This window comes from Protomyctophum parallelum (assembly GCF_964188405.1).
Source record: "Protomyctophum parallelum genome assembly, chromosome: 6".
Lineage (NCBI taxonomy): Eukaryota > Metazoa > Chordata > Actinopteri > Myctophiformes > Myctophidae > Protomyctophum > Protomyctophum parallelum.
In genome coordinates this window covers 6,858,795-6,885,285 of record NC_139701.1, presented here as the reverse complement: position 1 = coordinate 6,885,285, position 26,491 = coordinate 6,858,795, and the positions used below count along the sequence as shown (strand labels likewise).

Here is a 26,491-nt window from a genome sequence, read left to right as displayed (position 1 = left end):
GATGCTTGCCTGCCCATGTGGCCAAAAAACTCACCTACGACTGCCAAAATGTATTTCAGAGGGCAGTTTTTATAATTTTGCAGGGAAATTCAGATGCCTTATTTGGAGAAATTGTGTTGGAGCCATGAAGCTGAATGAGAGTCAGACACATTGGTATTTAGAAAATACTTTTAATTGGAGCTGGAGGGAAACAGATCATGTCTCAGGTACTGCAACCTCCTGTCAACTTGACATGCGTCCACTTTATTGATCATTTTGGCATTGGCTTGTATGCGTCTCTGTGGGTCTAATTGTATCCATGTGTAGTGTATCTGGAAATTGTATAAAACAGGGCCTCCCTTGACTACAATCCATATAAATACATTGATAAATAACAGAAGGGCAGGATGGCGGAGATACAAAAGGAGGGAGCGTTTGGCCTGAGTAAAATCATACCTCTTAAATTAACTCTCACAAATAAAGCCAAAGATATTTACATACCAAAGTCAGCTCAGCCATTACCACATCAGACAAGCAGAGTCCATTTTCTCTTGGGGTTGTGGGAAGCCCCGAATGACGGGTCAAAGAAGAAACAGTAAGGGTATCAAGGCCTGTACTGCAACCCTTGAACTGTTAAGATAATATTGCATTCGAGCTGGCATAACACAACTTTGAATTACAGTACATGATCTTTTTCATGCTAGCAAGATAACAAAAAAAACATTCAATACCTCCCAGTGACCACTGGTCTGACCAATGAATCACCTCCATTAGCTGCTCAGACGAAAATCATGTCCAAATGACAATTTCCCTTTCCTTGCATATTGTGTGCTGCTGAGGATAGTGAGCAACAGAGCATGCTGTCCCAGAGCTGTGAGTGGGGTGGGATGTGCAGTGGCAGTCTTGTTCATTTCACTAGAGTCAACATTGGAGCCGTCCACTGCACTGACGTCGGAATCAGAAAGACTTTATTGACGCCCTGTAGTCATCCTGGTCCCATGACGACACGAGTACAGCACATTTCCCTCTCCCTTGCATTCTCTTGTCTCTCACAAGGCACAGATGAGGGTCGGTAGTGAGTCCTTGGTTCTGTGCTGCTTTTTACGTTATGCGTTAATGGGTAAAGTAAAGACTTAAGCAGCAGTAATAAGAGATGGTGGCAGGGGCTGCAGGAGGCTGGTGGCATTTTTTTTTATCAAGGCCGCCAACCTGACACTCAGTCAATCGGTCGGATCATCATGCGGGCAGACTTGAGGGAGTAGAAGCCTCCTCCGTACTCGGCCCAGAAGATCCCGTCCTGGAACTTGCTGCGGTAGACGCCGCCGCTGTACCACACGCCGTTCAGGTTGGTCTGGCCACAGGCGTTGTACCACCAGCCGCCCTTATGGAAGTGAGCACAGTTACCTGGAGGAAAGGCAGACATAGATTAGACACATCCGTGAATAACCAGTGATGGACAGACCAAACTGTCGCTCGAGGTCCTCGCTCTACAATTTCCGACTGTAAAATGTTTTGATAACATATTTACTTACACAAACGTTTCTGTATCCAGTGAACAATGTGAACAATGTGAAACTCAACTCTACCTCAAACAAACTCAACATTTGTCTGTAGGATGCCAAGGTCAAAGTCATTGTTGATTGGCTCTTGACATGAATCTCTTGGTTTACACAGCCTTGATTGGTTTACAAATGACTTAAACAGATGAAAATAAACCCTGGGCAAAATCTCTGCTTATAGAAAACAGAATTAGCGTGCATATATACAGTAATTAGAGACCATGGTACTGGATTTTTTTTTGTTTTTAATTATTTAGTCAATGTGACAATGATTGTACTGTTGTACCCGTAAAGTTGTTAACTGGTTCTTTGCAAGTAAAACATTAACCCATTTTGGGCGGGAACGCCTTTTGGTGTTGGCATTATGTTATGCTTTAGCTATTGAAAAATAGCAGATCTACAAGCTCATAGCGCGCCACCGAGTGGCGCGCTACGAGCTTGTAGGTCTGCTATTTTTGAAAAATCAAAGTACGACTAACATAGAAACATAGCTTTTTCAGAAAACTGTCAACGGTCAAAATGGGTTGAAGCAGTTAAATGATTATTCTCAATTCTGAGACTGGCATGTGTATATCTCCATACCTTGGAAGGCGTCCTTGTCACGGTCCAGCGTGGTGAACTGCTTCCCGTTGTGGCTGCTGAGGGAGTCCCCGGCGTTGCCCTGGTAGGTGCCCAGCCGCAGGCGGTAGCCCTCGCTCTCGGCCTCCAGGTGGAAGCTGCTGTACTCGGCGTACACCTTCTTCCCCGTCCAGTCCTCCAGCTCCACCAGCAGCTTGTAGTCGGTCTGCTTCCCCAGGTTGTAGATGTTGTCCAGGCCCAGCCAGTGTTCACTGTCTATGTTCCCGAAGCCTTTCTGTAAGGGGACAAGGGTTCGAGCATATTTGAATTGGCTGGTTGGTTGGTTGTTCTGGTTTTTTAGCACAGGTTTTATGGCAAAAAGAAAACACCCAGATTAGGTCATGGCGATGTTTTAACCCATTTATAGGCCTGGCGTCAAAAAAAAAAAAAAAGTCTTCTGAAAGAATATATATTCAAAGATTTGTGCCGCATTTTCACGACTTTTCTAAAAATAGCAGACCTAAAAGCTCGTAGCGCGCCACCCACAAAGGGGTTCCCGCCCAGAATGGGTTAAAAAAGAGAGAGATTCCGTGTGGGACAATTCAGCGATGCATACCAATACAATTGAGTATTTTCCACATATTTGTATTTTCCACAGTTTCTCTGGGTTTGGTTGGGCTACACTACAGTATGAGGTTTAGCAACTGGCAAAGACAGGGGGATCTCTGTCTTCTTTCTGTGGTCAGGGTAAGTGAAGTTGTGTCCAAAGGACACAAACAGGAAAATCACAGGATTATACAAAAATAAATTGGCAGTGGTCTGAGTCCATGCTAGCCCGGTGCCCTCATTCAAACAACGGACGAGAAAACGTGTAAAGGTTCTGCTACCTGGCTTCCCAGTCGTGGTAAATTACTTGGTGGTGGGAACATTGGCTGGAGAGATGAATGGAGCAAAAACAGAGGTCCCCATCCCCATTACTGTCCCCCAAAAACGTGGTGCACAATTTATATCCGTGCCGTTGCTTCTGCACACTATATCTTTCTGTACCTAGTCCTATAATAATCCCCATTACTGTCCCCCAAAAACGTGGCGCGCAATTTATATCCGTGCCGTTGCCTCTGCACACTATATTTCTCTGTCCTATAATGGAGTGGGGAGTTTGTTTTTTTGGAGAGAGGGATTCATCCTTTAATCTGTGTGCCGGCTCTGTTAGATCCCGGATCACATCTCGCCAGTGGTGGCTTAGGGAGGAAGAAGGAAATGGAGGACTCTACTCACTCCTTCTGGGATGGAGGGAAGGAGATGCTTTTCCTTCCCTCAGTCCCACAGGGGCTCTCTGATTTGTATGTAGGACAGGTAGTTCCTGCAGAGTGTGTGTGTGTGTGTGTGTGTGTGTGTGCGTTTGTGTTCTCTGCGCGTCTCTCTATCTCTCCATGGCCGATCCTTTCCTACAGCCATTGTGTACATGCTTAGTTCGCGGCTTAACATGATCGTCGTTTGTTGGATTGGTTACATAAGAGGATATTTGGGATAGCTGAGTTTGTGGCTCTCTGCTGTGGTGGCGCTGTCTCGACTGGCCTGAGAATGGAGGATCAGTCCGTGGCTCACGAGTTGTTGTTTTAACTGTTTGACTCATTCTGTTTGTGATTACTTCGCAGTTAAACTCTGTGCAACCTTTGTGTGTGTGTCTGGTGCATGAAGGAGCTTGGCATACAACGCTGATGAAGGATTCACGCCGAAACGTGTTCGTTATTGTGCTGATTGTTTGCAGGCAGCATACCATACCTGTAATGAAACGCCTTAAAAGGACAGTTATGTGAGTTCTGGTATTCTCTGGTTTAAAAGTGTCTTTCTAAAACGGGTAGTCCCAATACTTCATTCTGATTGGCTGGTTACCGTCACGTGACCGGTGTAAATTTCACCGATAACCCACTCCTTCAATCACTTTGTATCAAACTCCAGCCTTGTAGCTGAACTGGGGAAGGGGAGCGCTTGATTGCTTTACAAACACATGCCGTGCGGGCGTCTAAGCACCGCCCGGCTCATATGACTGTGAATGTGTGGCTCCAGGCAGCCCCGTAAATACATACAAGTGTTTTGGCTCTGGGTCGCTCGCTCTGTTGGCACAAAGCGTAGATACTTTTGTGAATTTAATAGTTTTAATATTGCTATATGTTTGTAACCGTTTTAGAAAAGCAATAAGCCACTCGAGGCCCCAGCTTACCAGGTATTTTACACTGGCTGGGAGGTAGAAGACCCTCCGCCTACGCTCCCAGGCAGTGTAAAATACCCGGTAACCCGAGACCTCTCGTGGCTTATTGCTTAATTCCCGACCATGCACCCGGTAAAATGATCAAAGAGATGGAGACGAGTTGGAGTCGTGTGTGTGTGCTTCCTTCATTTAGAAATGTGCCTGAAGGAGTGTACCTTGTAATTCTCCCAGTTTCTGAAGAAGTTTACAGAGCCATCTTTTCTCCTCTGTAGCACAGTCCACCCTCCATTGTCTAGGCCGTGTTCACACCAGGCTTGGATGAGACGCTCACTGCCGTCTGTCTTGAGCAGGTACATCCCGTTGGTGGTGTGTCCTGCCTGCCTCACCTGGTAGCAGTCCCTGAATGGACCTGGAGTGTAGAGGATGAACAGGTTAGATTGATTGGCCAGTTTACCCTTTGTGAGCAATAAAGTTCCATTTCATTCATTCAAAAACATGGCCGCAATAACCTGCGATAATTTATAAACACTTTCGGTGACCATATTTGATTGTAAAATAACATAAAGCATACTTTAATCGAATCAACACGTTATTGTGGGGTAGAATATCACGCTATGTCTTTTTACTACATCAGTATTCCACCCCACCACTAGTAATTGGCAAACTACATACAGGAAACCCTAAAGTGTTTTGGCCCAACTGTTCCTAGGGAAATCTCCCATGGTTGTAATCATGCATTGTTCAGCATGTATGTATAGAGCCTTTACTGTGATGTAATCTCTCTGCTAATGGCCCCGCCGCCCTATAGTGTGCTTTGAGGTGAATAAGATGTCGACCCTTTTCGCTGCTTATGTTAAAGTCATCACCATTACTCTTGAGGTTGAGATAGTGAACAGAAGACAAGAGAAAATGGGGAAGAAAGGTCTGCCAAGGCTCTCTGGTTTTGAGGGGCCTCCTCTCCTCTCACTCAAACCACCGACAGTCCTGCGGTCTAAAGTTATACAAACTTAAAATTCAATGCATTCGCATACATTTTGTTAGTCAAGGGGGGAACCTGTAGTTGCACTGCATCCAGGGCTGAAGTGGCTAGCCCTTAACCCCTGCACATTTCCACTTCTCTCCCCTGTGTGAATGATGTGTATTGATGCAGCATGAAGACAGCATTGTGCAGGGGGCCCCCAGGGGCCCGTAGATGGTTTTCTCAGCTGGGTGTGGGAGTACACAGGGGCCCACTGTAGCCCCAATGTAGATGCTTTAAGGGCCCCCCCAGCACAAGCTTGTATTCTATTAGTAATAATCTGGCTTCATCAAACCTGCGTTTAATTTAGTTCTCCCTTCCTCTTTTCCCTCTCCTATGCTCTATACTGTATCTATCTTTCACTTTCTGTCTGTCTGAAAAGAAAGTGGTTAACGATCTGGGTTAAAAATAAATGGAGACATCTAAAACCCCTTGTGGTTTCAAATGGGGCTCGGCTAGACCAGACTGTGGTCTGCGAGTGTATTTACAGTAGGTGAACCTACGCCGCGTGCACAAGATCCTATTAGCAGTCAATGGAACCACTTGGACACAGGCTCTTAGGTTGTACTTGTTTCTCATTCTGATCCACAATGAGCACATGCAGTTGAAGGGATTTGAGAAAATGAGATTGAAGTTGCCAATTCACATTTCACTGTGGTGCAGAGAATTCTCTGTCCTAACTGCTTAAGCCCCTACTGTATATTATGTTTAGTTGACAGGGATCCCTATGAAATGCTAGGAGTGCTAGTATTTCTCTCTAAACCAAATGTCTTTGCCGAAAACAGCCGATATACAAGCTCACAACACATTGTGAGGCTGTGTTCAACTCTTATTCACTATTTGGTTATCCTAGGGTTCATTATTACAGTATTTTATAGGCATGTAATATACAGGACAAAGACTCGTTGAAGGGGCTTTATTTTTGCCTGCATTAGCCCAATGACGTTTTGCCTGGCCCAACACTCTGCTTCTCCTGATAGGTAATTGATGAATGGCGATGGCGTGTCTGGCTCACACGGCAAAAATGATCCATCCCTTGTCTCTGATGTTTTTCTTGGTTCCAGACTGTGGTGGGGAGTCCACGGTGAGAGCTTTGCTCGGGCCGTGGACCAAAGCCTTCGGAGCAGTGCATTCATTCAGTATGATTTAGATGTTTATGTAGGCTGGTCCTAGTCTGCCACCAGTGCCAGGGATCAAAAGGCACAGGGGGAAAGATGCAGGGCAGGTGAATTCAGGAGACATTGTTGGAGCTTTAAAAGCAGCTGCATCTCGATGCTCTTACTCATTATAATTGTTTTTTTTGTTTATTCCTGCACCAAGGAGTCATTATTTGCAAATAACCACAATTAGGTTTATATTGCAGCATTGGCAGTGCAGCATACCAATTTCCAACTTCATTGCTTTGTCTTACATCATGCCACATCCCCACGAGTCCTCTTTTCATTTTATTTTTATTAGGCTTTAGAAAATATGGCCCTTTCCCCTCTCAACCCTTTCAACGTGGAATAGTCCTGGTGTCATGTGTGCTGGAAGTGCACCATGTAGCCTGCAGGAGTTGTGGGCTGCTCTGTGGTTCTGAGGAGAGCAGTGTTCACCCACAGCCCTCCCTGGAGGGTCCTCTAACCAGGAACTCTCTAAAACCTGACCACATGGAAGAGAGAGCTGCTCTGAACGGAACTCTTCACACTTGACATGGAGTTGCCTTTGTGTAGGCTGCCATACAACTTACCATAAAGTTGGCGTCGCTTAGAAACAGACCATTTTCTCAATTTTTTGTTTGTTTTGTATTTTATTTTATTCCAATCCAAATTTATTTAATTATTAAAATTATACCCTGCTTCATCATACTACAGAGTCACTCAAAAGCGTAAAAAATAACTAACTTGTAGATCTGCTACTTTTGTATTTGAATCCTGAAAAGAAAGGTTTTGGACATGATGTTTCCACCCGACAGAGACGATATTGTATGAATATTACAGCTATGCAGGTCCAATGTCCTGTTTTTTTAAGGCAGGGAAGTGGAGATTCTGTCGTAATGTTTTTACAACATTATGTTAATTATGGTTTATGGTAAGAATTTTTCACCATTCACCAATGTTATTACAAAGACTGAGAGGAGGTCTGATGTCTGGTTCCTTAAAATTATGATTTAAGGCTCCGCTTTCATCTTTTCACTTCATTCATTGATTGCTGAAAGGTTCTTGGGTTTTTTCCACCCTCTATTATTAGATGGTATGTTTTTCCTAATTACAGTATGGCTACTTCATTGTAATGGCAGATTTTAACTGGAGATATGCATTGCGTCTGATTGACGTATTCCACCATTGGTCCAGCCACACACTAACTCTGGTATACTGTATATCAGTGCCTTGCTAATTGAATGGCATTGCCCCTGTCCAGACGGTACTGAAGAAAGCACCCCTCACTGCCCCCCCCCCCCCCCCCCCCCCCCCCACTGTACACATCTGGTTGTATAACCCTTATCAGCAGCCTCCGACATAGTCTAGCGATTAGACTCTAATCGCTAGTCATAATAGAACGGTCTCTTGTGTAATTTTTCAAAAGAGCCATTTCCAAGCAGCAATATGACCTTGCAAATTGTTTTCATGCTAGAAATTAGGTTGCTGAATTTCAGCCATGTTTTTGAGGGCTGCTATCTCCTCCTACGTCTGGCTATGATTTGAATTAAAACAAGACCCCACCCGTGACGTCATGTGACAGCCAAGTCTATGGACTTTTAATGTTTGCTTTAAGCAATGACGTTAAGAAAGCAGTGATGTCATGTGGCAGCCACAGTGGGTGCCCCTCACTTCACACAAGAGTGATTTTATTTGTATTTTTGAGGGGTGCTAGCTCCTCCAATGTCTCGCCTTGTGTTCTGCCCATTAGAGTTTAGAGTTTTATTAGGATCCCCATTCAATCTTCCTGGGGTCCACACATGATGTCATGTGTGTGGCCATTGTAATTATGATTCTTTTTCCTCACAAACTTTCAGGCCAAGTCAATGGCAAATGACGTGACGTCTTTCTGTGACGTCAATGTAAATGGTTACATCTTCACAACTGAGCACTGAGATAAAAGGCGCCCCTCGCTTCAGAAAAGTGTATTTTGTTTTATTTTTTAGGGGCTGCCTCCAATACATGGATTTGGCCTGCACCAAAGTTATTAGTGCAGCTGCGCCCGGCAGCCAGTGAAAACTAGAGTTCTCAACAGGCCGGGAGATTAAGACCCGGCCCTATACTTGGGCCCTCCTCATCAAACCCTGTACACTGATGAGATGAAATGAGATGAGATTCAATTTATTGTCAATGTACAGTACAAGTACAGTACAAAGTATTTTCGCATCTCACCAGAGTGCAAACATGTCAGACATTAAAAGTACAGTAAGTAAATGCAGATATGAGCAGTAATTAAATATAATAAATGAGTGTCTAAACTCAAGACACTGCCCCCGCTGCCACCCTTAGATCTTCATATATGGAGCTGACCTGTACTGACATTCCATATGTTGATCTGACCTCATCAAACCCTGTACACTCAAGACGCTCCATATATGGACAGTACAGAATCCATTCCATATGCGCGGCGAGGTCGCTTCTCACCCTCGGGCATCTTACTGGTTTAGGGTAGTAAATGACGACTTAAGACGTCATATGGCCAATATAAATACTTCCTCTAAAAATCTTGCACCTCTCACTTCATGCCAAACATGTGTGATTTTATCATTTAACAGTCAGAGAGCAGCACACAAATCAAAGGAGTCTTATCAGTGATCTATTTCAGTCCCTGTGTAGCTCACTGTAAAGTGCCTATCAATAAAGGCAGTAAAGCCCCCAAAATATCTTTAAATGAAGAAAGAAAAAAATAAACTATCGCCTCAGTTGCAGGCAGCCTGGTTGTGCCTCGCTGTCACATGCACGCACACACTCGCTATACTCACTCACTCACACTATACTCAGTATAGGTCATGCTCTCTCTCTCGACCCAACCTCACTGTCACTCAGGTTTTCTCTCTCCCCCAACCAGACAGTGGTCTTACACTTATATCGTTTTTTCACATGCTTACATAAGCACCATTGTGACAGTACTGGTAAATGCTGTAGATTATTTTAATTCACACTCCTGTGGCAGGTTCATAATGCTGTCTCCCTACCATAATACAAGGTAGGGAGACGCAAGGTCGACGGCACACATTTCTATTTGAAATTGGCGCATGTTCCCACAGGATGCCCAAATGAAATATATAAGAGCCATTTCATGTGTCACCACCATATTAGTGAGTTCTGCCTGACTAGTTGTTGACACATTCACTAGATTCATATGTTCTCACTTACCTACAAAGACACTCTCTTGAATGCACGCTCTTGGATGTATTTTCAGTGAGATATACGAGTTTGTCTGTAAAGTATCTGCGATGATCTGTAGGTATGCCTGCCCTGGCATAAATCTCTATGTTCTGAGAGTGTTTTTTAAAAGTCAGAGAGTTCATACACAAAAGGCCTTAACCATGTCTACATACTGTAGGAGCAAGGCCAGTCCATATGCTCCGACCATGGAAGCCAGTACAACTGGCCAAGACAATTGCAGGAATGTATGATTTCACTGCCTCTCTTCGCATGTCAAGGATGAGCCAACTGGGCAACAGCGGCACTGGAATGTAATGCTCAATTACCATCCTTTAGGAACCAGCAATTTCACACCTGAATGCAAATTTGCCAGTAACAAGATTGGAGACTTACTATTCTACTCCCATTTCCTCATTTAAGTTAACAATGCTTCCCCATTGATTCTTCATTATACTGCACTGTTTATTATGCAGTTTATTACCCCGTTTATTATGCAGTTGGTGTGTTTTTGAGACTTGATACATACCGTCGGAGGTGAGCGTGCCCTGCGGCGGAGGTGGATTGTTTCCAAACGGGCCGGCTGTAACCGTCTCCATGCGTGACCCCCTGGGGAAGGCCCGCGAGTGGTCCCTCTGTATTTCGTTGGTGAATCGATTGTTTACCGGTATGCTCTCGGGCACCACCTTTACCAGTGGGGGAATTGGGGGCAACTCGCTACGCCCCAGCGTCCTCAGACACTGCTCCTCCAGGGCGGTGATGAGCACGGACTGGTTGTTGACCACGCTGGCCATGGTGGCGAAGCGCGCCTCCAGGTCCCGGTACCGGGAGGCCAGCCGCATCATCTCGGAGGTGACGTTGAGGACACGGTTCTCCAGCGTGACCATCTCTAGGGAGTTGTCCCTCTTGCGGATGATCTCGTGCAGCAGCTGCATGTAGAGCTGCGTCACCCTGGAGTTCATGTTCCTGCTCTCCTTCCTCAGCAGCTTCATCTCGTTCACCAGGTTGCCGTCCACGTCCACCACCAGCGTGATGGTCTCGATCTCGCGCCGCTGCTTGTGCAGGACCTCGCGCACGTCCGCGATGTCCATCCGGGTCACCCGCTCCTTGTCTAGCTCGGGGCCTGTGGCGCTGGCACAGATGGGGCCTGAGAAACGTGAACGATTAGAAAACTGTCTCTTGTAGAAGAGATCTTCTGATCCTTTTAATAAATTAACAATACATGTAATAATGGCGTGGCCTCCCTCTCCAACCTTGAACTATTGATAGTAAGTTAGTGGATGAAGGCGTACAGCACAAATCACCATGTGGTGTTGAGTGACGAAGCTGCTTGTGTGCATTGTATAGTGGGGTGATAGTCTATGCCTCATTTGAAGAGGGAGACAGCCGGCGCTCAATAAATGTCAATTTCACATAGTTTAATCTAACAATAGTCTAAAATAGTGTCTGAACTAAAGCCTGTACCCAGACAACCTTATCGGTCTTCCTCAGCGTATGCTGAGGAGATTTATAGAGTGCTGGCTGTCTATTTTATTCCATGATATTGTTGGGCCGATGTGCACCTTAAGACTATCCTTTATTTTGGAGTGTTGCCATTCTCTTTTCTCTGTGCCTCATTTGGCCATGCACGTAATTGTTTTTTTAAATTGCTGCTATGATGCACCAGGAACCAAATATAATTGGACTGTGTACTATATACTATACATACATGCAACACACGGTGCACCATTCACCTACTGAATATTGTGCATTTTTAATGACGACAAAAGTCTTCCATCTCTCACCCGTGATCTTCTGCTCGGGGATCAGGAACGTGTAAGAGCACTTTTTGGCATCGGCATCGTTGGCAGCTCGTTTTGTCCGGTGCGGTGAATAGTGTCTGGTGCTCCGTGCAACCCTGGAGGTCCTGCAGTAGGCCTGCTCCCACACATGGAGGCAGAACAGGGCACACAGGCTCCACCACGCCCCCCGCATGGCTGCTGGTTGACTGGCTCGACTGCCTCAACGTCTCTCCACCCCAAGGCCTTCTGCACGTAACTGCAAGCAAACAAGTCGTGGGGAGTCAATGCGGGAAGTACAACTGCTTGCTGTGTGTGTGTGTGTGTGTGTGTATATGAGTGAGTGAAGTAACATTCTGTTTAGCCTGCAGCACCAAGGTCTGTTTTGTTTCCTAGATAGTTCCTCATCTGACACCCCATTACTCTGGGATGCCGTTGCTCTGCCCCCTACAGGAGGTCTCATGCAGGAGACCTCTGGCTGTCCTTCATCATTTGCGTTCATCCTCCCTTGAGGCAATTCATCACTTTATCAGGAAATACACTTATCTTCCAGACTGTGTTCCCAATTCCCATAACTAAGACCCCCCCCCCCACCCTTCCAACCCCCAATGTTCTTGTACTGCACGTGTCTCTCACCTGGTGGACATTGAACCAGAAGGGATTATTTTGAGACGTTCTCACGGGGCTTGCGGACCAAGAATGGCAAAGGTAAGGGAACGTTGTGTTCCGTTCTTTGTGGAGAATAATGTGGTCCCAAGCTAAAGCAGAGGAGCAATGTTCTAATACTTCATGTGGTGATTTATCAAGTAGTGGCGCTTTGTTGGATCAAAGACCTTGACCCTCGGGTTGTGACCTTAACTAACCTGAATACCTGTAGAGAAGAGTCTTGAGCTCAATTCTACAATCCGTCGCAGACTCAAATGAGAGACGGATCCAAATTAAATGCAACGTTTCACAATTTGTCGGCCATTACTGACTACTCTGTGCTGCTGTCCTCTACACTCTCATCATCTCCACCACCCTTAATGCCTGGGCAGCCTCCTGTCAGAGCGTTCAGTAAACACAGCCCAATGCGCTGCAGGAGTCTAGACGGCAGCATACACACAGGTCTATTACAAGATGACGGAGCTTGTGTTTGACCTCTTTATAAGCTGCAGTGGGATTTCACTCTATGTGAGGAGCCTATTGTTGCTAAACGTGGGTGGAATATTTGAAAAATAACTGCATTGCAGAACCATTACAAAGACTTCAGGGTGAACATTCCTATTGGGGTCCTCTGATTTGTTTTTAAGCCAGTATAGGCGTAGGCTTGTTAGCGACCATTCTCAACGCTGTTCTGGCAACGGCATTGAATTTAGATGTGCACCAGATGCATCGGTAGATGGAGATCTGGGTTTGTCTGGTTACGTGAGACTACTTATAGCGGTGACTCCTGCTGCTCGCTAGCCCCTATCGATGCTTCTGGTCTGCTTCTTATTAATACACTGCTAAACATGCACTGCTCTGTTTACCGCCTCAGGGGCCTGCCCTCATCATGCAAGGCCAAGGCTACGTCTAGCCATGCTAGATCACTTCATAATTCCTCATACGTCAGAATCTGAACACGAGGCAAAACCTGAGCCCCAAGTCTTGAAACCAATCCTGAGTGAAATGTCCATTGTTGACACCCTTGCGGTCGCTAAACTGCACGTACTATGCACACTTCGGAGTCCCTCCGTAGGCCTTACGAATGTGTGTTCGTGTCGGTCTCTATGCTTGATTGACTAGCTGCGTGGCGCATGCCTGCATGTGCGGATATCCCGGGACGCTGTTCATCTCCATGGCTGTGTGTACGCCTGTTTTTCCAACAGCGGTCGTCTCTGACAGCGTAACCAGGTACCATCTCCCTGCAGACCTCAGTGAGAGACGTTAATGACTTAAGCAGCAGCGGCAGGGAGCAGCAGTGGCGCTGCTCAAGTAATGCTCCATTTATACTCCGTTGTACAATGGTGTTACGCCGTGGTGGGCTTGAAGGGTTGGCTGTTTTCGCTGCACGACACTGTCGTACGACGAACCAAGTATAAATCAGGCTTAATGCTGCTGCTCCAGGCTTTCACAGGCCCACACGTGCCACTATTCGGTCTCCAATGCGAGATCCAGTTCACCACAACATGGGGGTGTTTTGGGGAGTTGGAACAGGACAGTAAAAAATGTTTTACTGCTCCACTCATCTGTGAACTGTCAGTTTCTCTCAAATTTTCTTGCTTTCAGATTAGTTTTGTCCATCTCTTTCTCGTCTTTCCAATTCCTCACATTCTCCCACTTTTTCCGCTCTTCCTTTCCTGTCTACTGTCTCTGTGTCTCATGCTGTCTACTCTCCCTGTGTCCCCTCTGTGTCTCATGCTGTCTACTCTCCCTCTGTCTCATGCTGTCTACTCTCCCTGTGTCCCCTCTGTGTCTCATGCTGTCTACTCTCCCTGTGTCCCCTCTGTGTCTCATGCTGTCTACTCTCCCTGTGTCTCATGCTGTCTACTCTCCCTGTGTCCCCTCTGTGTCTCATGCTGTCTACTCTCCCTGTGTCCCCTCTGTGTCTCATGCTGTCTACTCTCCCTCTGTCTCATGCTGTCTACTCTCCCTGTGTCCCCTCTCTGTCTCATGCTGTCTACTCTCCCTGTGTCTCATGCTGTCTACTCTCCCTGTGTCCCCTCTCTGTCTCATGCTGTCTACTCTCCCTGTGTCTCATGCTGTCTACTCTCCCTGTGTCCCCTCTCTGTCTCATGCTGTCTACTCTCCCTGTGTCTCATGCTGTCTACTCTCCCTGTGTCTCATGCTGTCTACTCTCCCTGTGTCCCCTCTCTGTCTCATGCTGTCTACTCTCCCTGTGTCCCCTCTCTGTCTCATGCTGTCTACTCTCCCTGTGTATCATGCTGTCTACTCTCCCTGTGTCCCCTCTGTGTCTCATGCTGTCTACTCTCCCTGTGTCTCATGCTGTCTACTCTCCCTGTGTCCCCTCTCTGTCTCATGCTGTCTACTCTCCCTGTGTCTCATGCTGTCTACTCTCCCTGTGTCCCCTCTGTGTCTCATGCTGTCTACTCTCCCTGTGTCTCATGCTGTCTACTCTCCCTGTGTCCCCTCTGTGTCTCATGCTGTCGTGGTGGGACTTTCCTCTTGTGGGGGCCCTGAGTCGGTCTCTTCCATTGAACCAAAGCAGATGAAAGACATTCCAGGGTTCTAGAAGAGGTCAGGAGAGTGTTGTGGTGGTAGAGGTGTTTACACAGTTCTGTCCCTCCCTCTCTCTCTCGCTCTCTGTCCATCTGTCTGTACCTCTCTATCTCAGAAAGCCCAAACTAATCATGAGCGAGGGGCCAAGGAGTAGACTGTATAATGGCAATCATTCTCTGCTCACCTCACTCTGTGTCTCTGTCTCTGTATGTGCATGCTCACGTGTGCGTGCGTCTGCTTGAGTGAGAAAAGCATACATGCCATGCACACATGTCTCTGTGTGTGTGTGAGGAGTGTTTGCAGAGATGGGCAGGAGCTGCACCGAAATGTCTTGTTCAATTAAAGCTCAAAAACAGCAGATGAAACTTTAACGCATGAGTCAGATTAGACTCAGATTAGAACCAGAACCAGCCCTTTGTAATGATGCTGAAAAATAGACTACAGAGACAGAGATATAATACATCATAACAGATGGATCATGACAACTTGTTCTCTTGCTTTGGCCTGATGATCATAACCTTGCTGTCTGGTGGAAATCTCATATGTCCAAATCTTTCAGAAATGGTGAAAATAGCCGATCTACAATCTCATGAGACGACACGTTGTGAGCTTGTACGCCGGCTATTTTCACTACTTCTGCTTTGACACTCTTGTATGACGAAATGACACAAAAAAGTAAACATTTGGAGATACAAGGTTTCTGCCCGACAGTGACGGTATCTTCTCCCATGGACAACATATGATGCACTCGCTCTCTTGATTTTCTCTTTCCTTTCCCCTCTTTCTTTCCATCCATGATCACGTTTCCTCCCTGGAAGCAAACCCTCTCCTCCATACCTCCCTTCTGTTTCTTCTTGCATAGCCTTTCCTCCTCCATCTCCTTTGCTTTCCAACCCTCCTTTAGCTTTTCTCCCCTGGTACTTGGAGGCTGCGCTTAATTCACCTCGACAGCGGAGAGCAAACGGAGACGGACAGCCGTGGACGGACGAACAAAGGCAGAAACGCCAAACGCTCGTTTTTCCTCCTCCTCGCCTAAATTCAAATGAAATGTGCCGTTGGCCGGGCCTCACTGACAAGCGGCCTGTGTGCCCGCCCCGTAACAGATGTGGCAACCTCTCCTGTTTTGAGCCGGAGGAGAGCTTGTTTAGAATAACTGACATGCGGTGGTTTAATTTCCCAGGCCGCCTTACATGATGGAAAGGGTATTAGCTTCATAAGTCTTTGTAAGAGCACTGCAGGGTGCTCGCCTCTCTAATGGTTATTAATAGTCAGGAGACATATGACTTTGGCCTGCTGACTCTCTCTCTCTCTGAGCAGCAGTATGGTCTCATTTATTTATAGGCTGATATGCACCTTACTGCATGGAATTGTCAAAGGAATGAGATTTATTTATGTGTGTTCCACTTTTTTATATATGGTGTATTAAAACAGACGGAGCCATTGATTTATCAGTCCCCGTGGAATCTTGTAGTGTAAAATGTGCCATATTCTTTTACGGTATGGAACCACCACCATATATTCCTGCAGTGTAGAGTGTAGACATTTCACTGGAGCACTTTGAAGTGGTCCTTGAGGGGGTTTCAGCCAGGTGGTCCCCAGGACGGAGAGTTGGTAACCAAATGGACCATTATCGGATCTTTAACTCTTGAGAGCAAATGCATATATATATATATAATGGACCTTGATATGAAAAGGGTTGAAATCCAGTAATCCACTGCATTAGAGTGAGACACGGCTCTGTCAACTCAGTTCATCACTCGGGAGTCTCAGTTTGGACAGGAGAGCTGCCAAATTTCTGAAGCTTGGTTAGGACATGCTGTGATAATCAAGAGCCAGGCTGCGCGCCGTGTCCGTGTGTGTGTGTGTGTGTGTTGCCAGGCTGCACGCACACCTCTGGACACTGTGTGTGTGTCTTTAGACTTTTTTACAGCCAATAGTTAGACTTTACTATTTTACATGTGGTTTGGCTTTGGCATGCCTTGTCAAAGTTATTTTACCAAACATCAACTCTCCCTGCATCACTGTGTGTGTGTGTGTGTGTGTGTGTGTGTGTGTGTGTGTGTGTGTGTGTGTGTGTGTGTGTGTGTGTGTGTGTGTGTGTGTGTGTGTGTGTGTGTGTGTGTGTGTGTGTGTGTGTGTGTGTGTGTGTGTGTGTGTGTGTGTGTGTGTGTGTGTGTGTTGCCAGGCTGCACGCACGCACACCTCTGGACACTGTGTGTGTCTTTACTCTTTTATACAGCCAATTGCTAGACTTTACTATTTTAGATGTGGTTTGGTGCGTGTGTGTGTGTGTGGTTGACTTTAGTCTTTCCCATTTGCTGTTGTTGGTTTTTGGCCACTGTGTCTGCCGTGTCTGCTGAACATTTAACAGTAAGCGACATTGTGCATGAAATATAACTAATCCTCTATCCATGTCTTGGGTCTGACATCATATGGCCATTAGCGACTCGCGAGACAGGAAATTACAGGTCATTAAGGTTGCTTCAATAACAAAAGACATTTGAGCAAGGCCCTCTGGTCAACAGCATAATGACTGTTGATTGTTGGCTGTGTGGATTTACATGACTCTTTTTCTCATAGGTTGAGACAGAAATCAAGCTGTAGGCCGTGGAGAGGCCACAGTATCTGGCTACAGAGGTTCACAGGTCCCAACATGTCCCCAGCATCCATTCATCAATCATGTTTCCGACCTTAGCTCGTATCTATGCGCCCTCGTCGCTGTAGCCTGATGGATTGCAGTGTTACAAGCAGGGAGGGAAATGTTTTTGGATGAAACTTATTTATACAGTTCGTAGCCAACGTATTTCCCAGTCTCCGAGATCCCCGGCTCCCAGCCTCCCATCTGGCCCTCAGACTTTCCCACCGGCGGTCCAAAGCGCCCCGAAAGCTCCACCACACATCCATCACCGGTCAGAAATACACGGGACGGCAAGGGGAGAAGGAAGGAAGGGAAGAAAGATGGGAGAGGAGAGAGTTTTGAGGAGAAGAGCCATGGAGCCTCCAGCAATAAACAGCAGCTCAAGCAGCCGTACTTTTAGTAAACAGTCAACAGTGCTGACCCTTCCAGCCTTTCATCCTCAGAGGGCATCAACAACTTCCCTCTCTCCTCTTGTTATGCCCCATTTTAATTGTATATGTATATTTCAGCTGCATGACACGACCACTGGGTCGCATTCTCACACGCCGCCGACTCAAAACGTGGTAGCAATTAACAACAGAGCCACGGCAGGCAAATGCAAGAAAGACCAGGAGATTAAGACACAGAACGCAGCCGAGGGTTAATGGCAGTGCCTGCCACGGTGAAACTGGAAAAGAGGATGAGACGAGTGTCATGATGCCAGGGTAAAGAGACGAGAGTGGGGAGGGGGTGTAGGTGAGCTCAGGAGAGGGGAATGGATGGAGAGGGGCAATCACCACGCTATTGGTAATAGTGTGGTGTGATTTCTGGCCCCACTTTAAACGTTTGATGCAGGAAATGAGAGCCGGAGTGAGGGGGAGGATGGAACACAGCACTTAAGAGTGGTATTTTTATGAAGTCAAGGAGACCGTCCAGCTCAATAGCGCAGTAATGACTCATTTATACTTGGTTGTGCTGTCTGTCGCTCACACGCGATCTACGTACAAGCCCACACTGCAACGCATTGTGAGCTTGTAGATTGCTTGTGGATATATTTGTGTTGCATGTCACTGGAGAATCAGAATCAGCTGATCTGTGATATTGTCACATCACAGGTTTACAGAAGTAAAGAAGTGGGTGAAATTAGTTTTTTTTGCATCGTTCCCATCGTTATTTTCCGTAGAAGAGCAAAATGGAAGAAGGGAGGGAGTTAAAGGAGAATTCCATACTAAAAGGCTTTCTTACCTTTCTTTGTAGTCGTTACGTCCCCACCAAAGAGGTTCAGGTGTTATTTTGTGCAAAAGGTCCTTATTGGCTATTTCTCCTACCATAAGCCCTAAATGACTTGCATTGAATTGACTACAAAGAAAGGTAAGAAAGCCTTCTAGCATGGAATTATCCTTTAAGGAGATCAAATAAGAAAAACCAAAAAACTAAATGCCTACATATTTACATGGTGCCTGAGATAATATATTAAAGGAGAAGTATAAATCACTCCTAATGGGCCCCGGAGCCTCTCCTTCAGGGTGTACACATGAAGGAAGCAGAGAGAGAGAGAGAGAGGATGTGGAATTAAGTTGAGTTGTGATCTAATAAATGGTTTGAAGTAGGAAAGAGGTGAGCTGTGTGGTCAGAAAAGGAATGTACACAAACCCCCAAAGGGTTCCATACGCTTCCACACTCCCCCAACCCCCCCCCAACCCCCTTCAGGGGGGGGGGGGGGGGCATTACTGCACACTTTCACCTCCACTAGAAAGGTATGGTTCTCCATCCAGAGTGGGGGGAAGGTGAAGGTAGGTCCAGGCCCATCCCCTGAGCCCCGCTCAGGCTCTCATCTATTTTGGTTCTTCTGGCAGTGAAACTCTAAACATGTGGGCTCATGTGTGGGTCAGAGGTCTACATGTGGGGTTCCTCTGTGAGTATGTGTGTGGGATTTGGGTGTGGGGCTCCACCCATCACACGCACGCACACGCACGCATGCGCGCGCACACACACACACACACCCTGCAGTCAATCAGTCTTTGTGGAAAGGGGCTACCCCCTCTTTATTCAACCCTTTTACACACACATTACTTGATGTTGACACGCGCACACACACAGTGACACACACACACACTCACACGAGCACAAGCACACGAAGCTCATGTTGTGAGTTTATGGCAGGGTGTTGAAGAGTACAGAGTTCATACAAGGCCTCCCTCATCTCTGTCAGACGCTCACCTCTCCAAATACCCTACTCTATCATTCCATCACACCAGCCATACCTGAACAAACACTCTATCTCTCACACGCGCGCACACACACACACACACACACACGTTTTCTTGCGGAACAAAATATTGCAGTAAATATAGTCGGCATATTCACTCAATGTCAGACTCCAGTAACTCTACCCACTTGGATGGTGGGTTTGTTGTAACCCATGCAGTTCAGGTGCGTCCTCTCTCTCCGAATAGAGTTCAACTAGTGAACTGACAGCTTGGTTAACTTTTAAGTGGATCACTTGCAGCTGCTCGGCTTTCGTTTCGTTTGTATTCTGTGAGGAGAGTGAGCCGAAGGAGGGTCTGGCATCAGAGGAGAGCCAGGAAACTATAATAATGTGTGTTTGAGTGTTAACAACATTTTATTAGCTTAAATCATTTGTGTTTTCTGGTTGAGGAGAAATGGTAGACCTTTAGCTGCTTTCTCTCTCATTATTGCCCCCTTCCCCGCTATTTGAGTCACACCTCTACTAAAGTGTTTGTCTCCAGCTGCACATGCTTTCTGTGATCCAAGTTGAAAAACACACACATACAGTTCACTGCTTGAGTCTTGGGCACGCTTTACACACATCCTAAGCCTCTGCTTCTCCTCTGGGTATCCCTTGTCCATTATTCATCCATTTCTGGCTGACCGGTTCCTCCTTATGTTAACCTGACCATTCAACTGTGTCCAAGTCCTCATTAGGGCTCCAAACAAGCCTCACAGCCGAGCTATAAACAAGACCATCACTCTAATCCTTTTCCACACAGTAAAATCCTGAGTGTTGATTTAACTCAGCGTCTACAGATCTAACCATTTGGTTACATTTTGTACATTCTTCCGATTTACAAGTGGATAAACTAACACTGAGGATTTCACCGCTCCGATCGTCAGCTCTCACCAGCTTTTTAATCGTCTCTGTTGGACTTATTTCATTTCCGTACTGTGAACAACATTAAAACCTGTGGTCCTTGACGCTAGTGTTTGTGGAGAGATAATGGGTCCAAAGAAAAGTGTGTTGGGGCATGCGCCCCCCTGCTGTGGTTGCGGTCGAGTTGACCGCATGTTGCCAGCAATGCTAGAGCCACTGCCTTGAAAACCAGGGTTTTTGGACCGGTCCCCATGTGCAGCGTATGTGTCATGTGTTTGTTTGTCTATGTGGCTGTTTCTATATCGGGCTCTGTTTGTACAGTACAGTGATAAGATCAGGAGTTGAGTGGCCCTTTTAAAACATGTTTGTTCATACCCAGACCTCCCCAGTCATGTCAAAGTAGTGTAGTACGACGACATGATTGCCCACTGCTCTGGCCAATGATTGTCTCAGGGTGGCTGCGCTGCCTGTCAATTTCCTGGGGTTAGTCCTTGGGGTTACAAGACAGCCCCATGACAGACAAGGCGATTTAACGGGAGCAATAGCTACGGGCCTTCTGAACGCTACTACTACTGGTCTGTTGTATACTCCCCGACGCATTTTACTGGCTTGTCCAGTGAGCATTTAAAACCTTTTATTAGGAGAGACATCAAAACTGTCCGCAGATGTAGAATGTCGGGAGTGAGCAAGGCACCTTGTGTCTGTGATTTATGTCCGGGGTCAATGGTTAAGAGTGGAGTATGTTTTGGTATGGGTGGATAGTAATGACCCATTAAAGTTTTCCTTGGGAAGGCCCGTCCCCACGGAGACAGACGTTTCAGGTGAGCGTGCGGCCAAGCACTGGCGCACCAGCATGGAATGTTCTGGAGGATTCTTGGTAAGCTTCGTCCTATAATTTTGTCTCTCGCCGTCTTGCTTATTTTCATGCATGAGTTATTGCAGTATTTTTTACTTTGATTGATCACTTTGTGAGGGAAGAAAAACAAACGCAAATGGCATGGCCTCACGTAATATATTTTCTTAACTGTACGTAGTTTGCTCATACTGTCCTTCACCTTATGCTTTGTCCTTTTGATGTGTGTGTTGTGTCCTACAATAAATACAGTTGAGTATCTCTCAAGTCACTTAGACTATGTTCAGATTGGCAGCCCAAATCCCATTCTCGGTCTATCCAGATTGGAATAAGATGGGGGTTTTTTTTATCATGCCTGAACAGTTTGCTGATTTTAAACATATTCCTACATTTGGTTGTTTGAAATGTGATGTCTAATGTGTCCCAGTCTTTGCACTCAGACACTGAAGCCTTTATAGTTTATACTATATATTAAAAAAAAGCCAATCTACAATCTCACAACTTGTCACGATGAAGCGCTTGAAAATCTGCTTTTTTTTGTCGAGCGACACCATTGTACAACAGACTAGATTAACAACTTAAATCCCAGCACGTTTTCTGGGAAAACTTTTGCAGAAAATAGCAGATCGACAGCGCTGTGAGCACCTTGAATATGTTTAACGTACTGTAGAGTGAAAACACAACAGACACTAGCATAGAGCCCTGGGGGACTCCACTCAGTCTCAACGATATGGGGTTTAAGTGGTTAAGCATTACTCGCGTCCACAGATGGCCACCAACGTAATCAAAAAAGTCAATCAAAGAACAAGATTCCTTTACAGGATCTCCTCACTGGTCAGCAAAAACACCTTGAAGACCTTAACAGGAGCCCTCGTACAAGGTTTCTTTGACTATGCATCCACCTCTTGGTACCACAGCACCTCAAAGGCCCTTAAAACAAGGCCCCAGACCTCCCAAAACAAACTGGTCAGGCTCCTACTTGGCCTCACCCCCCGAACCCACCTCACCCCTGCCCACTTTGACAGGCTGGGATGGCTTAGGGTCGTCGACAGAGTACAGCATCTTGCAATGGGTCTGGTCCACAAGATTCGATACACCACCAAGATACCCATGTACCTGTCTAAATACTTCCTTAATGTAAACGAAGTCCACACCCACAACACCAGAGGGAGTGCAACAAACCATGTACAACCCAGATTCGGCACAAACAAGGGACTAAATTCTTTTCGCTCCTATGCCACCAAAATGTGGAACGCCCTACCAACAGTCATTAAGACATGTGAATCCCTTGACTCCTTCAAAACCGCTCTCAAAGGGCACCTACGGATGGCTGCAATTCGAAACTGGCCTCTGTAAAATCTGAATCCCCCCCACCCCCCCCCCCCCCCCACCCCATTTTCCCTCACTGTATATTGTATCTTTTCCCTTTTTTGCTTCCCATATGATGAATTTAGCTACATAGAAATGTCTATTTGTATGTCTCTAAATGTTTGTATGTCTTTAAATGTGTTGATGAATTGAACAATGTGGACCCTGTTGTAAACAAGTGTAATGCTTAATTGGGTCGTCCACTCACAGTTGACAGTCTTTGTATTGAGTTTGTGCTTAAAATGTACTGTAAATTCTACAAACTGTTAATAAATATTTCAATCAATCAATTTCAAAAAGTTACATGACGTTACCACAGCAACCAATGCGGATAGACAACGATAGTCTTAGTTGCAGGAGGCAGGCCAACCTGATTGTTTCTCAATTATGATCCTTATAGGGCTGACTGTCCACACTGTTATTTGTGTATTAATCCATTAAATCAGAGCGCCCAGCGATTTATAGCATTTAGCGACGGACCGGATGCTATCCCGGATGTAGCTGAAGTAGCTTGTTGTAGCCAAAACACTCCCGAGGCGATCAACAACGGGAGGTATGATTAATTCTAGCGCGACTAGCGACGGGATCGCGTCATCGCGATGGGTCCGTCTAACACATAATCTTTAGAATCTTAGAATTGGACGGAATGATTTAGATCAAGAGTTATTCACGTTTTAAGATTTTTTCGATGACCTCCCACCGGAAAATAACATTGAATGTTGCGCAGCAGACGCTCCCAGCCTGCATGTGGAGCGATGCGATCGTTTTTTTTTTTTTTTTTTTAAGATATTTTTTTGCGGCTTACGCCTTTATTGATTTTTTAAGGGATAGAAAATAGGCTGACAGGAAACGGGAGAGAGATGGGGGATGACATGCGGTAAAGGCCGTGTCGGGTCCGGGAGTCGAACCCGCGGCACACCGCGACTGGATCACCAGTCCGGTGCCCAGACCGTTACGCTACGGCCTGGGCCGATGCGATCGGTTTTGACATCAATAATCTCTTTTTATCAATCCCAGTCCTGAGCGCTGGGCGTTACTAATTGATTGAACGGAGAACTCTGTTCCGCTCGGGGTGTTAACGGTGTGTGTATTCAAACATCATCATCTGATTTGGTCTGCCAATCTGAACATACTGTGTAGCCTTAAGTTACAAAACTGGTTCTGGGCTGTCAGACCCCGGGGGGTCCCCAGAGCCCCCAGAGGGTACAAATGGATACATTTTGTCCAGATGTTTAATGAACACTGGGGATTGTACAGTGTCGATAGAGTTCTCAGAGATTAAGATGGTATCAAATGGCGGCCTGTGGCCCAATGAAAATGAAACTGGGTATCTTTGAAATTAAAAGAGCTGACTGAACAACACTCACAGATGTGGTTCCACAGCGAGCGAAGGACATCCGAGCAGCGTAAGTGGAAACAGTCCAACATAATTGTGAATGGTGATAGGAAGGCCCTGCACAGACCGATGGTATTATCGTTCAAAGCACTCTGCTATCATGGTGAGGCTGAGGCAGCAGTGGCTGTGTTTCTGATGTCTGCAGGGGTGCGCTCACTACAGGAGGATGTGGTTAGAGTAAAATTACAGTGTCATCAGGTTCAGTTCCTTTAAAAAAAAAAAGGACTGTATGAATGGGACTTCTATTCTGTCAGGGTCCCAAAAGAATGTGCACACCGAAAACCCTTTTTAAGGTGCAGACTGCAGGGACAAAAAATAAGAAGCTACTATAGACTAGAATACTAAGAATAGGGTGTAGTACTTGCCCGCTTAATTGAATTCCTCAAAACCCGAACGTATGAGGTGACCCAATTGAAACATTTATGTGTGTGTGTTGCTCAGATGCTATTGTCAAGCCCACAACATACTGTGTGTGTGTGTGTGTGTGTGTGTGTGTGTGTGTGTGTGTGTGTGAGACACTGAGCATCGTTGCTGCAGGACGTGTCGCCACCTCATTATGTTGGATATTATTGATTTAACCCTCGTTCCAGCAGGTTATTCGTCCCCGTTTAGAGGCCAGACTTCAGGAGGCTGAATTTAGGAAACCCAAACCTAACAGAAATAAACAAGGCTGGCTCCACGTTCCAAATCTCCTCATCTGATCTGATCGCTCTGCCTTAAAGTGTTTGACTGGAATGGAGCAACTCTGATGTTGCCTTACTTTTCCCTTTCCTCTCTCTCTCTCTCTCTCTCTCTCTCTCTCTCTCTCTGTCCTTATTCATTTTTTCAGTCTCTGTCATTCCTATGTCAATTTTAATTTATTTAATTCTTAACCCCATTTCCTCTCTCTCCTTTTCTCTCTGCCTCGCGTGCTCTTTCTCTCTCTCTCTCTCTCTTCTCTCCAGTAAACGAGGTACGCCAGTTTTTTTGGAAGAAGATAATACTGTCTTCATGATTTTGTCTCAGGGAAAAACTCATTATACTGCATTAGTATCCCAGGTGGAAGTTGAAAATCTAAAGTTAAATGCTTCTCCCTTTCCCAGAGAGGAGAAACATTACTTCTCTGAATGGCAGACCATTTTAAATTTGAAAAAAGATTAATAAAAAAATAAATCCCATAGATTCTTTCCGATGTTGAGAACATTTGACCCTCTTCACCTGTGGTGTGATGAAGTGAGGTCCGCTCACTCCCATGTGTTACCATACTGTACACATTCAGACGTCATCCTACTGTGTATACACACACACACACACACACACACACACACACACACACACACATGTGACAATACACATCTGGCAGTTTTATGCGTTCCAGCAGCACATTTGTCCTATACAGTATAGAGATCTCACAGTGCGCTGTATACACTGTACAGTGTATCCTATTTCTCCAGAGAGTTAAAGAAGCGTTGCTAAATGTTTCTGTCTGCAGCCCGAGAACCCGGTCTCACGGAACGCTCTAACCTCTTCAACCTCTAAGCCAGAGAGCTCTTACAGCTGCTGAAGCACGCAGGCACGCACACACACACACACAATCTTAACACGTGAGCTGAGAAGCTACTTGCCCAAGCGAACAAACTTGTCTGCCAGGCAGCTGCTTACCTTTGTTGTTGGCAGTGATTTGAGTGCACGTGACTCCTGTAGTATATTCTCTTCACTGAGCTGCAATGCTCCCCTGGCTGTTCCCAGCACTCATCTCTTATCCGTGGGTCCAAGTCCGCTGCCTCCTCTCTTGGACTCCCTGTCCCGCGGACTCCCTGTCCTGTCCTGTCCTGTCCTGTCCTGTCCTGTCCTGTCCTGTCCTGTCCTGTCCCGTTAGCTGAAGATCAACAGGCTGCTCCTGGAGTTCCACAGTATATCAGGAAGGCCTTCTGTAATGGAGGCCTTGGCGTACTCAGATGTGCTCCTCTCTCAGCTGGGCTGAGACTGGGACAAGGGCATGACTCAAAAGCGGACCACTGTTAACAAACTGAGCTCTGACGACTGATGCCTTGAGGTTTTCTCACAAAGGATGAGGGAGACGAGGTTATGGAGGGAGGGAAGGAGGAAGAGAAGGGAGGGGGCGGGGGGTGGTGGTGTAGGGGTTGGAGACTGCTGTTCTTTTCTTTTCTTTTTTTTCTTTCGCCGCAGCCCAGCCCACCTCTGATGTCACTCTGATGAAGGAGAGGGGGGGGGGGGAAGTCTAATAGAGAATAACAGAACCTCCTCCTCAACTTTCCCATCCTCCAGAATGGATCGCTGTAGTTCTACTTTTACTTTATTTGTTTATTTGGACAGGACAATGCACATGGACGTAAATACACCGGATATAGCACAGTTGCTAATTTTCATCCGCAGTCCTCACAGGAAACACAAAAGGGAAAATCAGACAGTCAAACAGTGGAATACATTTACATAACTACCACTAATAGAGTAGGAAGGGTAATGAGTAAGAGGAAACAAGACCTGTTTGATTTCA

At 46.1% G+C, this 26,491-nt stretch overlaps 2 protein-coding genes across 4 annotated transcripts in view; one reads left to right on the top strand and one right to left on the bottom strand.

Annotated features, from left to right (window-relative positions):
• Nucleotides 1–26,491, top strand: part of ralgps2 (Ral GEF with PH domain and SH3 binding motif 2) — an 81,104-nt gene that overhangs the window by 32,948 nt on the left and 21,665 nt on the right. The window lies entirely within an intron of this gene.
• On the bottom strand, nt 155–25,795 carry angptl1a (angiopoietin-like 1a). Its single transcript, XM_083766280.1, has 6 exons — nt 25,636–25,795; nt 11,454–11,706; nt 10,199–10,816; nt 4,524–4,717; nt 2,121–2,391; nt 155–1,383 (listed from the first exon to the last, which is right to left on the bottom strand). Exons 2-6 carry the CDS (start codon nt 11,641–11,643, stop codon nt 1,196–1,198), a joined length of 1,461 nt encoding a protein of 486 aa, XP_083622406.1. The 5' UTR covers nt 11,644–11,706; nt 25,636–25,795; the 3' UTR covers nt 155–1,195.